General features: G+C 43.1%; 1 protein-coding gene across 2 annotated transcripts in view; it reads right to left on the reverse strand.

The window, feature by feature from the left end:
- fndc3ba (fibronectin type III domain containing 3Ba) overlaps positions 1-12427 on the reverse strand; it is a 107175-nt gene that overhangs the window by 54360 nt on the left and 40388 nt on the right. For both annotated transcript variants that reach the window (XM_078276815.1, XM_078276814.1), the window contains exons 4-7: positions 7081-7157; positions 3799-4030; positions 3468-3639; positions 3151-3281 (exon numbers count right to left, since the gene is read on the reverse strand). In XM_078276815.1, coding sequence (XP_078132941.1) covers positions 3151-3281; positions 3468-3639; positions 3799-4030; positions 7081-7157 — 612 coding nt within the window. The remainder of the gene's footprint in view (positions 1-3150; positions 3282-3467; positions 3640-3798; positions 4031-7080; positions 7158-12427) is intronic.

The raw sequence follows: 12427 nt of genomic DNA on the forward strand, positions 1-12427 counted from the left end.
CTAGTTCAATTTCATTTAAATTTTCCCTCTACATAATAGATGTTTCCACTGTTCTCATACATCAACAGCAGATAACTGTAATATCCATAATGTCTTAAAATCCCATTCAACAGAGCCAACATGGCGGACACAGCAGTCACTGCGCACATCTGGTTTCTCCTGAATTCACAGCACTCTGCACTGACGTAGAACCAAAGATGGAGGAGCTGAGGGTGCTGGCCCATCTGTTTCTGCTGAAACCACAGTTTCTCTGAGTGAGAGACAGGATCTGCGGTGGTGATGATGGAGAGCCAAGATGGAGGAACAGAGGGGATGGGGCCCACATCTGTTTCTGCTCAGCAAGCAGCTCAGTTTTGAGGAAAACTGCCTGTAGAGCTGGCTTTACTGGGGAATGGACACAGTGCTCGCCAAGTCAGCCTGCTGCCTTACTGGCACTGGGGCAATAGCTACACACAGCCGCCTACGCTTTGCCCTTGCTCTGTGTGTGTGTGTGTGTGTGTGTGTGTGTGTGTGTGTGTGTGTGTGTGTGTGTGTGTGTGTGTGTGTGTGTGTGTGTGTGTGTGTGTCTGTGGTATTCTGGGTTGGACCATACTTGGATACGCCAGGCCAAGCAGCAACTTTGTCGGAATGTTTGTACTCTGCTTTTTAACTCTCTGTCTCTCTGTCTTTCCATATCTCCCTGTGATGTAGGAGTTCTGTTTTCTTTTCTCTTTACAAACCTTCCATCCATCTCCCTCCTCTCTCGACTGGCCTTCAAATCTTACATGTCTCTCTTCTCTCTGTTTGCCCCCACTACCGCCCACCAATCCTCTGGACCCTCATGCTCTGATTGTTTTACAGGAAGCCCAGTCACGGGGTGTTTGTGTATGTGTGTGTCTGTGTATTGATGTGTGTTGTGTGGTACTGTACATCTAGCTGACTCAGCCTGATCGCCAGCCCAGTACTGAGACCCTGGCAGACCAGAACAGACGACCGAGGACATGCTGATAGGCTCCTGTCTGTCATGTGTGTTTTTGTGGTTTGAGTACTACAGTAGATGCCACATGAAACTATGATACTCACAAGCTGAGCTGTTGACCTTGCTTTCCTTTTCCTGCTTTGGCTATGTGTTCTATGTCAGCCTGCTTTATATGTGTGTGTGTGTGTGTGTGTGTGTGTGTGTGTGTGTGTGTGTGTGTGTGTGTGTGTGTGTGTGTGTGTGTGTGTGTGTACTGTAAGAAGCTGTGCAGTCTCCCCTACTGCAATGCAGTCAAACACCGCCTCTTCTGTGTGTGTGTGTGTGTGTGTGTGTGTGTGTGTGTGTGTGTGTGTGTTTTGCATTTGCAGATGTCCAGACTTGCACATGCATTACACTCTATGAGAGTATGTGTGCAGGTGTAAATGCATTTGAGCGTGTGAGCAATAATACGGATTTGATCAAATCATCAATGACATATTTTTAACGGGTACATTTATCGAAAGCAAAAAATGTTCTCAATTAAATCGATCGGTATCTAGTCATCTAGATGACAATGTAGTCAGCAGATATTTTGTGTTTTACTTGCTCGTTATTAGATGGCCATCTCAAAAACGTTGCAAATGATTCTGCCTCCACCCCAATGCAATGAATTCTACAATAATTTTGCATCCTCATTACCCTTGATAAATTACAGACCTTGTGGTGAACAGTAGGGCTGCAACTAGTATTTTATTTTTTATTAATTCATCCGTCAATTATATTTTGCTTGTTGTTGTCAGTTAAATCAACTAATTGATTGATCATCTAATAGTTTCAAACCGTTTTAATAAGGAACTAGGATCCAGACTAACTAGCAAAATGATCTTCGAAAAGAGTTGTTGCTGCTGCTGCATTTTTTCGATGCAGAACAAACAACATCCCAGTTCTCTCTAACGTATCGATGTGGAGGCAGACATCTCAGTGACAGAAATCTTGTTGCAAAATGTTTATGTTTTATGTTTATATGTAGGGTACAGGACCATTTGAGTCATGATCAAATTTTACAACATTCTCATGGATTTTTGGAAACAAAAACATTCCAACACCTGACCCAGATGTAATATTCCTCTGATCCGACACCATGCTGCGAGGGACTAAAGCACAGTTTTATGGGGAGGGTAAATTTAAACAAGAATTTGACAGTTACAGCGAGGGAAGAGATGAATTAATGTCTCTTGTCGTGTTTTTCTGTCATCACCTGACACCTGTGTGTGTGTGTGTGTGTGTGTGTGTGTGTGTGTGTGTGTGTGTGTGTGTGTGTGTGTGTGCATAAATGAGTACTCTGCTCTATGTAATAACTCAAACATAAATACGTGTCAAAAGACATGTCATTAAAGAGGGACAGTACCACAAGTAAGTGTGTGTGCGCCCTCATGTCTTTGCACATGCACTTCTTTCTGTATGTGTGTGTGTGTGTGTGTGTGTGTGTGTGTGTTTTTGTTTGTGTGCGTGTGTATGCGATACGGCTGAGCTGTGGTGTATCTCGGAGCTCAAAAGGTTTCCTTCATCTCAAGCAGGACTCTACAGGTATGTTACCCCCCCCACCCCCCACCCTCACCCCTCTCACCCTGTCTCTCCTCTCTCCCCCCGTGGCTCAGCCTTCACCAACAAGGCCAGTATTGTAGCAAGGGTAAAACGATAGCACTCAGGGACGCGTTCAGCTATGTGGTTACCCAGACAACCTCTCATACCCCCTTCCCCACCACTCTCTTCCCCCCACACCCCGATCCCTTCACCTCAATGAGGCTGCATACATCAATTCATTGGGTGACTTTTCTGTGAGAAAAAAAGAGTGAGAGAAAGAGAGGAACGAAAGGTGTGTTTTATCTGGCCCGCTTGAATGCAGAGGGGCTGAGGTTGTAGAGGACAAACACAGTCACATGGAGACAGAGAGAGAGAGGTCAGCGAGGACAGAAGTGAGTCCTTCACAAAGAGATACGAGCTGGTTTGGTTGCATATTGAGATATCCACTATTCTGAACATACTAGCAGCTGATTTCACTTTTTTGGGATTTAGCATCTGTGTCGCGTGCTTTCTGGAAAGGAAAACATCCAAACCTACTGTGAACAATTGTTGCTGTTCATCAGCAGTGTGTGCCAGTCTCTCTAATTGCTTTGTGTGTGTGTGTGTGTGTGTGTGTGTGTGTGTCCTACCTTGTGTGTGTGTCTCTGGTTCACTGTTTCGTGGACTGCTGCGGAGTCGCCTATCTGGCTTCTTCCCTCCTGGACTGCCGAGTCCACCCCCTGACCCCACTGACCCAAGCGATGGGGCGTGTGATTTGTTGCTGCATCACACATAAAGTTACAACAGTGTCAGACACAGAAGAAAAAAAAAATCATGCAAGCCAAAACTTATGAAATATGAATCCATATTTGCAACCAGGAACAGTTTTGACCGCAGTGAATGACCACTTGAGTGGTTATTGAACTACATTCTCAACACTTGAAGGCCACAGAAGCAGTATGGTCACCTGTATCCGTTGTGTGCTGGCCCCAGGCTGCCCTTATAGAGCGTGGAGGGAGGGGAATTAAGTCGGTTCTGTCGCTCTAGTTGTCTCTGTTCCTTTATCTTTTTGGGCTGGGGCTTACTGTACGTCTCCTCTCTGCCTATGTAGTTAGACATCCCATAAACTGGGATGATTTCTGAGGTAGAGGAGATGAAAGAAGAGAAGAACATTTATGTCAGAGTAAATATTTGTACAAAGAATATTTTTTATTAGAGCCATAATTTAATTTGTAACTCCACATTAATCCCCTGATTTCTTTTGGCAGTAGCATTAAGTCCAGTCAGCATGTCAGTACCTGGATCGCCATACATGGGGGGAAGGTGGTGCTGGTAGTACTGGTGGGGGGGCAGCTCCCCAGGGCTGACAGGGGGGTAGAACGAGTGAGAGTTGGGGATGAAGTGAGGGTGAGCCAGGTATGGGGGCAGGTGGTGTGTGGGGGAGAGGGCCGGAGAGTAGGAGGGAGGGTAGCATTCTGGAGACTGGGGGGTCACCACCACCCGGCGGACCCCTGTGTTATCCTCCAGCACCTGCAGGAGAGAGAGAAAAAGTGACAGGGAGGTGAGTGTAAGAGAGGGGTAAAAATATGTTTCAGGAAGTCACAGTTCACAGTTGCAGTCACATTTTGCACACAGCTCCAAAATGGCATTTGTACCCACAAATCACATGAAGTCAGTAAAGTGCACACAGTGTGTGATTGCTTTACAAGTTGTCGAGTGGAGGGTTCCCTGGATAGTGCTCGCTCAAAGTGGTTCATGGAATCAGTTTGTATTTTATTACTTAGTTTCAATTTGGCATCTGGTACATGACATCAAAACGTCATCTGAGTCAAGAGGCTAAAGTACAGATTATCAATTCCAGAAGTGTAGACTCCTCTAGTTTCTATATGTGATTTATGCTGATATAAAATGAAGGAATAGTTTAACAGGAGCAAACAGGGATCAATTTTATCGTCCAACTGTTGGCGAGAAAGAGAATAAGCATGTTTCTAAAATTGTCAAACTAGTCCTTTAATATTCTAATATTCTTTATATCTATTTTTAAAGATATTTTAAAGATTAAAAGGTTCTAGAGCACCTGCTCTTACAAAATGTCAATCATTTGTGCAAGAGCAGGTGCCCTGTCTGTCGAATGGTGGATATATAATAAAGGAATGAATGGCATAATATATTTAACCAGTGAGAGATTGTGCTAACAGGATGCTATGGTCCTTTAGGGGGTGAAAACAAGTGCTGCAATGTTGTCATCAGATGGTCTGCAGATTCCAATAACAACAAGTTTCAAAAGGAGTGCCTCAAATTAACATAGATTCCATACATCTATTCACTTTCACGGTCTAGGACACACACACACACACACACCCCAATTATTCAGACACTTTCACAGGCCTGCATTCCACACACAGACACTCCAACTATTCAGACACTTTCACAGACCAGCATTCCAAGCAGAGAGCAAACATACACACTCCCTGCAGAGAGGGGAAATCATCTGCTGGTCTCTAACAACAACAACAACAACAACAACAACAAACACACACACACACACACACACACACACACACACTACCCCAAAACCCCCACACACACACTGAGAAGCAAGAGACTCAGTGCCAGAATTCGATAGACAGAAAGAGAGAGAGTATTAAAGGGGTTAGGATGGGAGGAAGAGGGTTACAGAACTAATCCGAGTGAGAACTGAGAGAGGGGCAGAAGAGGAAGAGGAGGAGGAAAAAGAGGAGGCCCTCCATCAGCCCCTCAACCCCCTCCTCTGCTGCCGAGGAGAAAAACAAGAGTTTTTACAGGAAAACAAGGGCAAAGTCCCGACATGAGTACATGTGGATCCGACCTACAAACCCACGCAACATTTACTGGCAAGGGGACACACACACACACACACACACTCCGAATAATACAAACTGGAAGGGCAGGGACGTACAAATATGCATGCACATGTGCACACACCCACCCACCATCACAATGTAGCCATTAGCACAAACCACTGAGAACACACACACACACACACACACACACACACACACACACACACACACACACACGCAAAATCCATCTGTCAATGCACTACTTTCCATCACCGCAGTGCTCTTTCTTCATCCATCCCTTCTTTCACCCCTCACCCCCAAAAGCCTACCCACCCAGTGCTTGTCTCCCCTATCAGGCTTATTTATGTAAGAGTGACAGTGTTTCCCGCTCACACTTGGACCAGTCCCTACTCACACATTAGTGGACCCACACACATGCAAACACAAACACACACCCACGGTGAGCCAATGACCTGACTTCCATTGGCATTGGAACACAATCCGACCACATGCAGACCACAGCTGTATTTGTAACACTATACTTGTGAGGACAGACTATATTGACTATCATTGACTTGATGATTCAATAACCTTTAACCCCTCCACAGCAGTAACATGGCAAACCCAACATTTACTCAATTCATGGCGAACTTATTTTTAAAAGCCCACTGATACAATCCTCACTCTGGGAGATTTTTCTCATCTTACTGTTCTTGTGAGGACATCCAATAGAGAAGACACACTCACACTCTCTGCCCCCACCCCCCCGTGCATGCTTTCTGTGTGGTTTGATGTGCACAAGCTCTTCACAAATAGTCTGACTTCCATCTAGGGCTGGGCAATATTTCAATATTATATCGATATTGTGATATGAGACTAGATATCGTCTTAGATTTAGAAGAATTGTAATATCGTTACATGGTAAGTTTAGTCTTTTCCTGGTTTCAAAGGCTGCATTACAGTAAAGTGGTGTCATTTTCTGAATTTACCAGACTGTTCTAGCTGTTCTATTATTTGCCTTTAACCACTTAGTCATTATATCCACATTACTGATGATTATTTATCTAAAATCTAAATGTGGAAGATATTTTGTGAAAGCACCAATTGTCAACCTTACAATATTGTTGCAATATCGACATCGAGGTGTTTGGTCAAAAATATCGTGATATTTGATTTTCTCCATATCGCCCAGCTCTACTTCCATCATCTTAATAATGACCACTTGATCCACTTCTGATAGTTGTATAGTCAAAAATAAACACTACAACTTAAAGTCTAACAGCTGGGCCTGCTGTTCTCTGCATTTGCTGCAAATCTATCATGTTGCACAATCATACTTGCAATGCTACGATTGTTGGGCTGTAAATACATAACTTTGCTTTCATTTTCCTTAACTGCATTTCAGGAATTTTCCAATAACAAGCATCGGTACGTTGAAACAAACCAGAATGCAGGCTGCTCAATTGGCACCAGTGAACATGACAAAAAAAATAAATACTGAATATATTTTCCTTGGAAAGATGTTAAATTATGGCTTTTTATACCCATTACTTACTTGTTACTAATAAAAATAGGGCTCAGAGTCAACATTAGATCACATGATGGCATATGAAGCCTTGTTTTTTCTGTGTTGGTCTCCCTCTATGTCGGACTGAAACTCTCCAACAAAACACAAACGTTTTATGTTCACGTGATGAACATACAAACATGTCTGAGAGGATCATACTGAGATAAAAACACACACAAACACAAACTAACCTGTGAGATGTATCCTGGGGGTACGTGGATGGGGGGGATTGACCCATTCGGGGACATCATGGGAACCTCAGCAGGACCTGCAGGGGAGGAGAATAATTCTTAATTTCACCAGGCAGCTGAAGTAAACTCTACATGTGTCAATCAACATTGCACCTGCTGGGACACAAACTGACACACTGACACACACTGAGGGGCAGGCCAGTGTGAAGTGTGACACATATGTCGAAATGCCCTTTCTTCCAGTGAATCAACTTGTACCAAAAGGTAAGCCCTTATATCTGGCAAACAGACGTAAAGGTCTTGGAGATGCTGATGTCTTTAGCATTATGATGGATGGATGTAACAAAAAAGAAAACCTCAGCTCTGAAGGAGACGCAAGAAAATCTAATAGAATTAGCAGATTGAAAATGATGTAGACTTTTCCACAATCCATGCTTGCCCCCCCCCCCGCGCGTACACGCACGCACGCACACACACACACACACACACACACACAAAATATGTCTCCAACTCTCTCTTCCTCCGCCTCTCTGTGATGGAGGTCTGTGGCTGGTAAAGTCATTGGGACCCCTTTGGGACAGCTGGAGGCTGACTTGGCTGTAGAATAAATCACACCACGCACACACTCACACACTAACACCATTACTACCTACAAACACAAGTATGTAGGGCTGCAACTAACAATTATTTTCCTTTTTGAATAATCTGTCGATCACTTTATCAATTAAATCGACTAATTGTTTGGTCTATAAAATGTCAGAAAATGAAAATCAGTCAGAACATTTCGATCAGTGTTTTCCAAAGCCCAAGACGCCATCCTCGAATGTCTTGTTTTGTCCACAACTCAAAGATATTCAGTTTACTGTCATAAAGGAATGAAAAAACTAGAAAATAATCACATTTAAGAAACTGGAATCAGAGCATTTTGTTTAATAAAAAATGACTCAAAGCGATTAATCGATTAATCTTTGCAGCTCTACAAGTATGATGTAATAGTTTCGGTCAAATGTCAGTTGAATATTTTAAACCTGATTTCCTTCAAAGGGTAATTTCATCCAAATTACAGAAAACCCCAACATATTTTCTTACTTGGCTCTTGTAGCTAAGCTAAGGCTTTTTTTCCTTTTGAAATTTAGGTGAACTGACCCTTCGACTCCTTTTTTCATCCCTCCTTTGCTTTTATCTCACCCTTTCTCTCTTTCTATATATTCTTGTGTCACACATATTTAACTATTCTTCCCTAGTCCACACCTTCACTCTTCTGCATCCATCCTGCTTTTCTTTCCATCTTTTGTCCTCTCCTTTCCCTCCTTTCAAATTTTCAGGAATTTCTCCTGCATGATCCTCCTCTCTTTCCCTCCATTCATCTATTACTCACATCCTTCAGTCCCTCTTTTCATTTAGAAATATTACTCACTTCATCCTTTCCTAGTTCATACTTACTTATTTCCCTAATTCATTCTCTCCCCCTTTTTTCTCCTCTCTCTCGTCACCTTTTTCGAAATCATCCCCTCTTTCCTTCCATCCCTCCATCTCTCACCCACCTCCCTGACCTCTTACCAGCCAAACAAACAGGTAACAGTACAGCAAACACACACACCTACGCACACACAAACACAACCTGAGCAAAATGTGCAGTGTGTGTGTGTGTAGTGAGTAGGTCACAGGTATGAAGAGACAGACCTCTTTCAGTCCTGTCTGCTCCCCTACCATGGAGACTATGAAAGTCCTCATTGAGTAGAAGGTCATAGCATGGGGAGAACACACACACACACACACACACAAAAACAGAGCTCCTCTAAACCGCTTTCCATCACTACTCATAGCACACTTTACCTCTTGCGCACACACTGTCCCAAATACACACTTTCTCGATGTGTCTCAGTCGCCCCCTCTCAGACACACACACACACACACTCTCTCTCGCCCGCTCTCTTGACAAACAGACGTGTGTTTGGACAGTCTCTGCTGCCTCTGTGCTCTTCACTCAGCAAACAGCAGCATTCCTCTGCTCTCACACACACAGAACATTCCCATCCCTGGCCCCCAGGACTGGACCCAACAGGCTCAACTACCCCCCAACCCCTCCCCAAAATACAAGACCCTCTTTGTCCTGCTACCCTTCACACACACACACACACACACACACACACACACACACACACACACACACACACACACACACACAGCTGTAAGTCATATAGTATTAGACTGTTTGCCATTTAGAATAGCTCAGGGTAATCAAGCAGATAAACGTGTGTACTCAAGTGGTTGTTATTGTGCCCATGCGTGTGCAAAAGTGAATGTGGTCTATGATCCACACTGCGGTAACGTCACTCTCTGGTCTTGCCTCCAGCTTTGCCCTTTAAGCACCACAAACAGTTACGACTTCCTCTGCCTAATCCTGCTGGAATCCCAGACAACACAGTCCCCCCTCAAAAAAAAACCTTCTCATCTTCCATCTGTTGCTTCTTCCGCTTCCGACTACCGGAAAGGTCAGGTCAGAGATCAGTTATGAGGTCATATCCTGCATGTGGGATGACATCACTGTATTACCTGAGCAACTATAGGGCATAAGCATGTAAGGGAGTAATCTGGCCATTTGAGAGGTATCAAGGGGATATCCTGTTCCGGTTGATAATTTGAAATAGCTTCCAAAAACAAACGAGACCAGTGTTTCTCATAATTACAATAGGACCACGTATCCCATGAACCTGTTTGGCCCTCTCATTCAGTACCTAAATGCAATGCTCAAACAACAAATGGTATAAGTGGGTGATAATTTAATATTATTACTAATATTAACTACTAACTAACTTTCAGTGATATCACAGCATGATGACGAAATCATATTGTTTTATCTTTTACAAAATTCTACTGTCTAAATCTATGCCTCTAAGCAAATTGAAATGAAAAGAGTTATTGAAGGTTTTGTTTTCATTCAAAAAACCTATTTCAAAAGTATCAGTGATGTACATGTGATTTTGCTATATAGATTAGAAAAAATTAAGATTCAGTACAACCACAATGTCTGCACTAAGACCTAACAGTAAATACATGGTAATTAATCAATGATTATCAATAACTTTAGCTCAGTATGTGCAAGAGGAACAACAGATTTCCTGTGAAATCCAATCAGGTGGTTCAAAATGTAAAATGCTATGCAAAGGCAGGTTTGCCATCTGCTTAGTTATCAATGTATATTTTCTATATTTATACTAATGTAACAGTGTTAATTTCGTGATAGATTACCAATGTTAAAATGCTACTTATACCAGCTTAAATTTATGATTTTGGGGGGCATTTTAGGCCTTTAATTGACAGGACAGATGAAGACATGAAAGGGGAGAGAGAGGGGGGAATGACATGCAGCAAAGGGCCGCAGGTCGGAGTCGAATCCGGGCCCACTGCATCGAGGAGAAAACCTCTATATATGGGCGCCTGCTCTACCAACTGAGCTATCTGGGCGCCCTAAATTTATGATTTTTATCCAAGGTTTCACTCTCATTTCTGTTATCTAGTTAAAAAAGTACTTTTTTAACTTTTTTTTAAAACTTTTTTCCAGACCCACAATACAGAGATCTCTCCTCTCAGGGGGACATGAGGGAGAGAAGCACGGTAATTCAAAAATACTACCGGGTTTCTACTGATACAAAGCTAAATGCTAAATCGGTGAAGTATCCCTTTAAGGTAAATTAAGCTAAAAAAAAAAAAGCTGCATAGTTCCCCTTTTAATACTGGACGAATGTCAAAGATTGTTGTTCCCATCAGTCACTTAGACACAAAAACAGGGTTGAAAAAAAATGTTAGTTACCCTTTAAGTTGTACTATACCACATCAATGACTTAACATTCCTATTGTGATGGTCACTGAAATAAATGTGAGGTCTGTGGTCAGATGTGCATTCATTTCAGGGGGTCAGTGACGTGTGCACATATTTGTTTGAGAGCCGCTGTCTAAAGCATCCAAGAGAACCACATGAATGATGACAAGGCACTGTAACAAAGACAAAACAACAACATTGACACACAGGGGGAAGAGCTGAGAGGAAGGCGGACAGGTGTTGTTATATGCTCAATACTGACTCACTACAAAAAAAGAACAAAAAGAACACATTCTTGTGATTTTGTCCAGCTGCCTGTACATACATTTGCCTACATACACAGACACAGGAGATGATGCAACATTTCATCAGATGTTTCATGATACAGCTGTTAAAGGCAGCTGCGACTGGGGCCCCCAAAGCACAACACACACACACTCAAACAGAGTCCTGGTCTCACACACGGCCAATAACTTACATCTGTAATAATGCACTAACTAATGCAGACTGCATAAACACACTCATCTAGTGATCAACAGTGCAGACAGTGAGTGTGAATATTGAAGATCAACTGTGTGTATCAGTTTGCGTTCTGTCCGTCGAACTGAAGCAGTATTTAGCTTTTTAAAAGAAGTGAAACACTTTGTCTCCTTCCCTTCATTTCAGCCCTGCACATGTGGTGACCACATTGAAAGGAAATGCAGACCCTCTTGGGAAGGTGTGTCTGTGTGTGTATGTATGTGTGTGTTGTTGGTATCAGACCAACCAGAGTTTGTGAGCTGACATACGTACAAAACAACTGGACTGGATGGATTTCCATAAAACGCAACGTCAAAAAAAACGTACCGTTACTAAATAGACAGAGATTTTCTTTAAACTTTATCGTTAAAGTACAACACACACACACTCTTTGTATACCGTATCAGAGCCCCATGGAGGCAGCTGTCCAATCTAGATGGGTATTCGTATTCCTGTGTGTGTGTGTGTGTGTGTGTGTGTGTGTGTGTGTGTGTGTGTGTGTGTGTGTGTGTGTGTGTCTCGGTCAGTTGTGACGTGGCGTTGCCTGGAAGTTATGTAAGCATCAGCAGGGTAATGTTATCTGTCCTCAGAGCTCCAAGAGCAAGACACTCCCACGACAGCTTCCTCTACTGCCTGGCCAACACACACACACACACACACACACACACACGAGATGGGAAGTTTAGTAAAAAAGAAAGAGAGAGAGAATAAAAAGAGAGATAGAGGGGCAGGGGCGAGAGCCTGCTGTTGCAGGAAATGTGGGAGACAACTTTAAAATAGCAATGTACAGTATCTACACATCCCGGATTAGTGCTACATACACAGACACACAAATACACACACAAGAGAGCCAGCGGACATCTTTGCCGGGGGCCGGGTGAGGCTCAGTGATGGAGGAGGAAGTCAGGACTTTGTGCGCTGCCCTCACTCTGCAGAGTGATGCAGAAACTAGCACATGTACAAACACAAAACCTGATGCGCAGGAAATGCATCTAACACACATCT

This window comes from Sander vitreus, chromosome 20 (genome assembly GCF_031162955.1).
Source record: "Sander vitreus isolate 19-12246 chromosome 20, sanVit1, whole genome shotgun sequence".
Classification (NCBI taxonomy): Eukaryota; Metazoa; Chordata; class Actinopteri; order Perciformes; family Percidae; genus Sander; species Sander vitreus.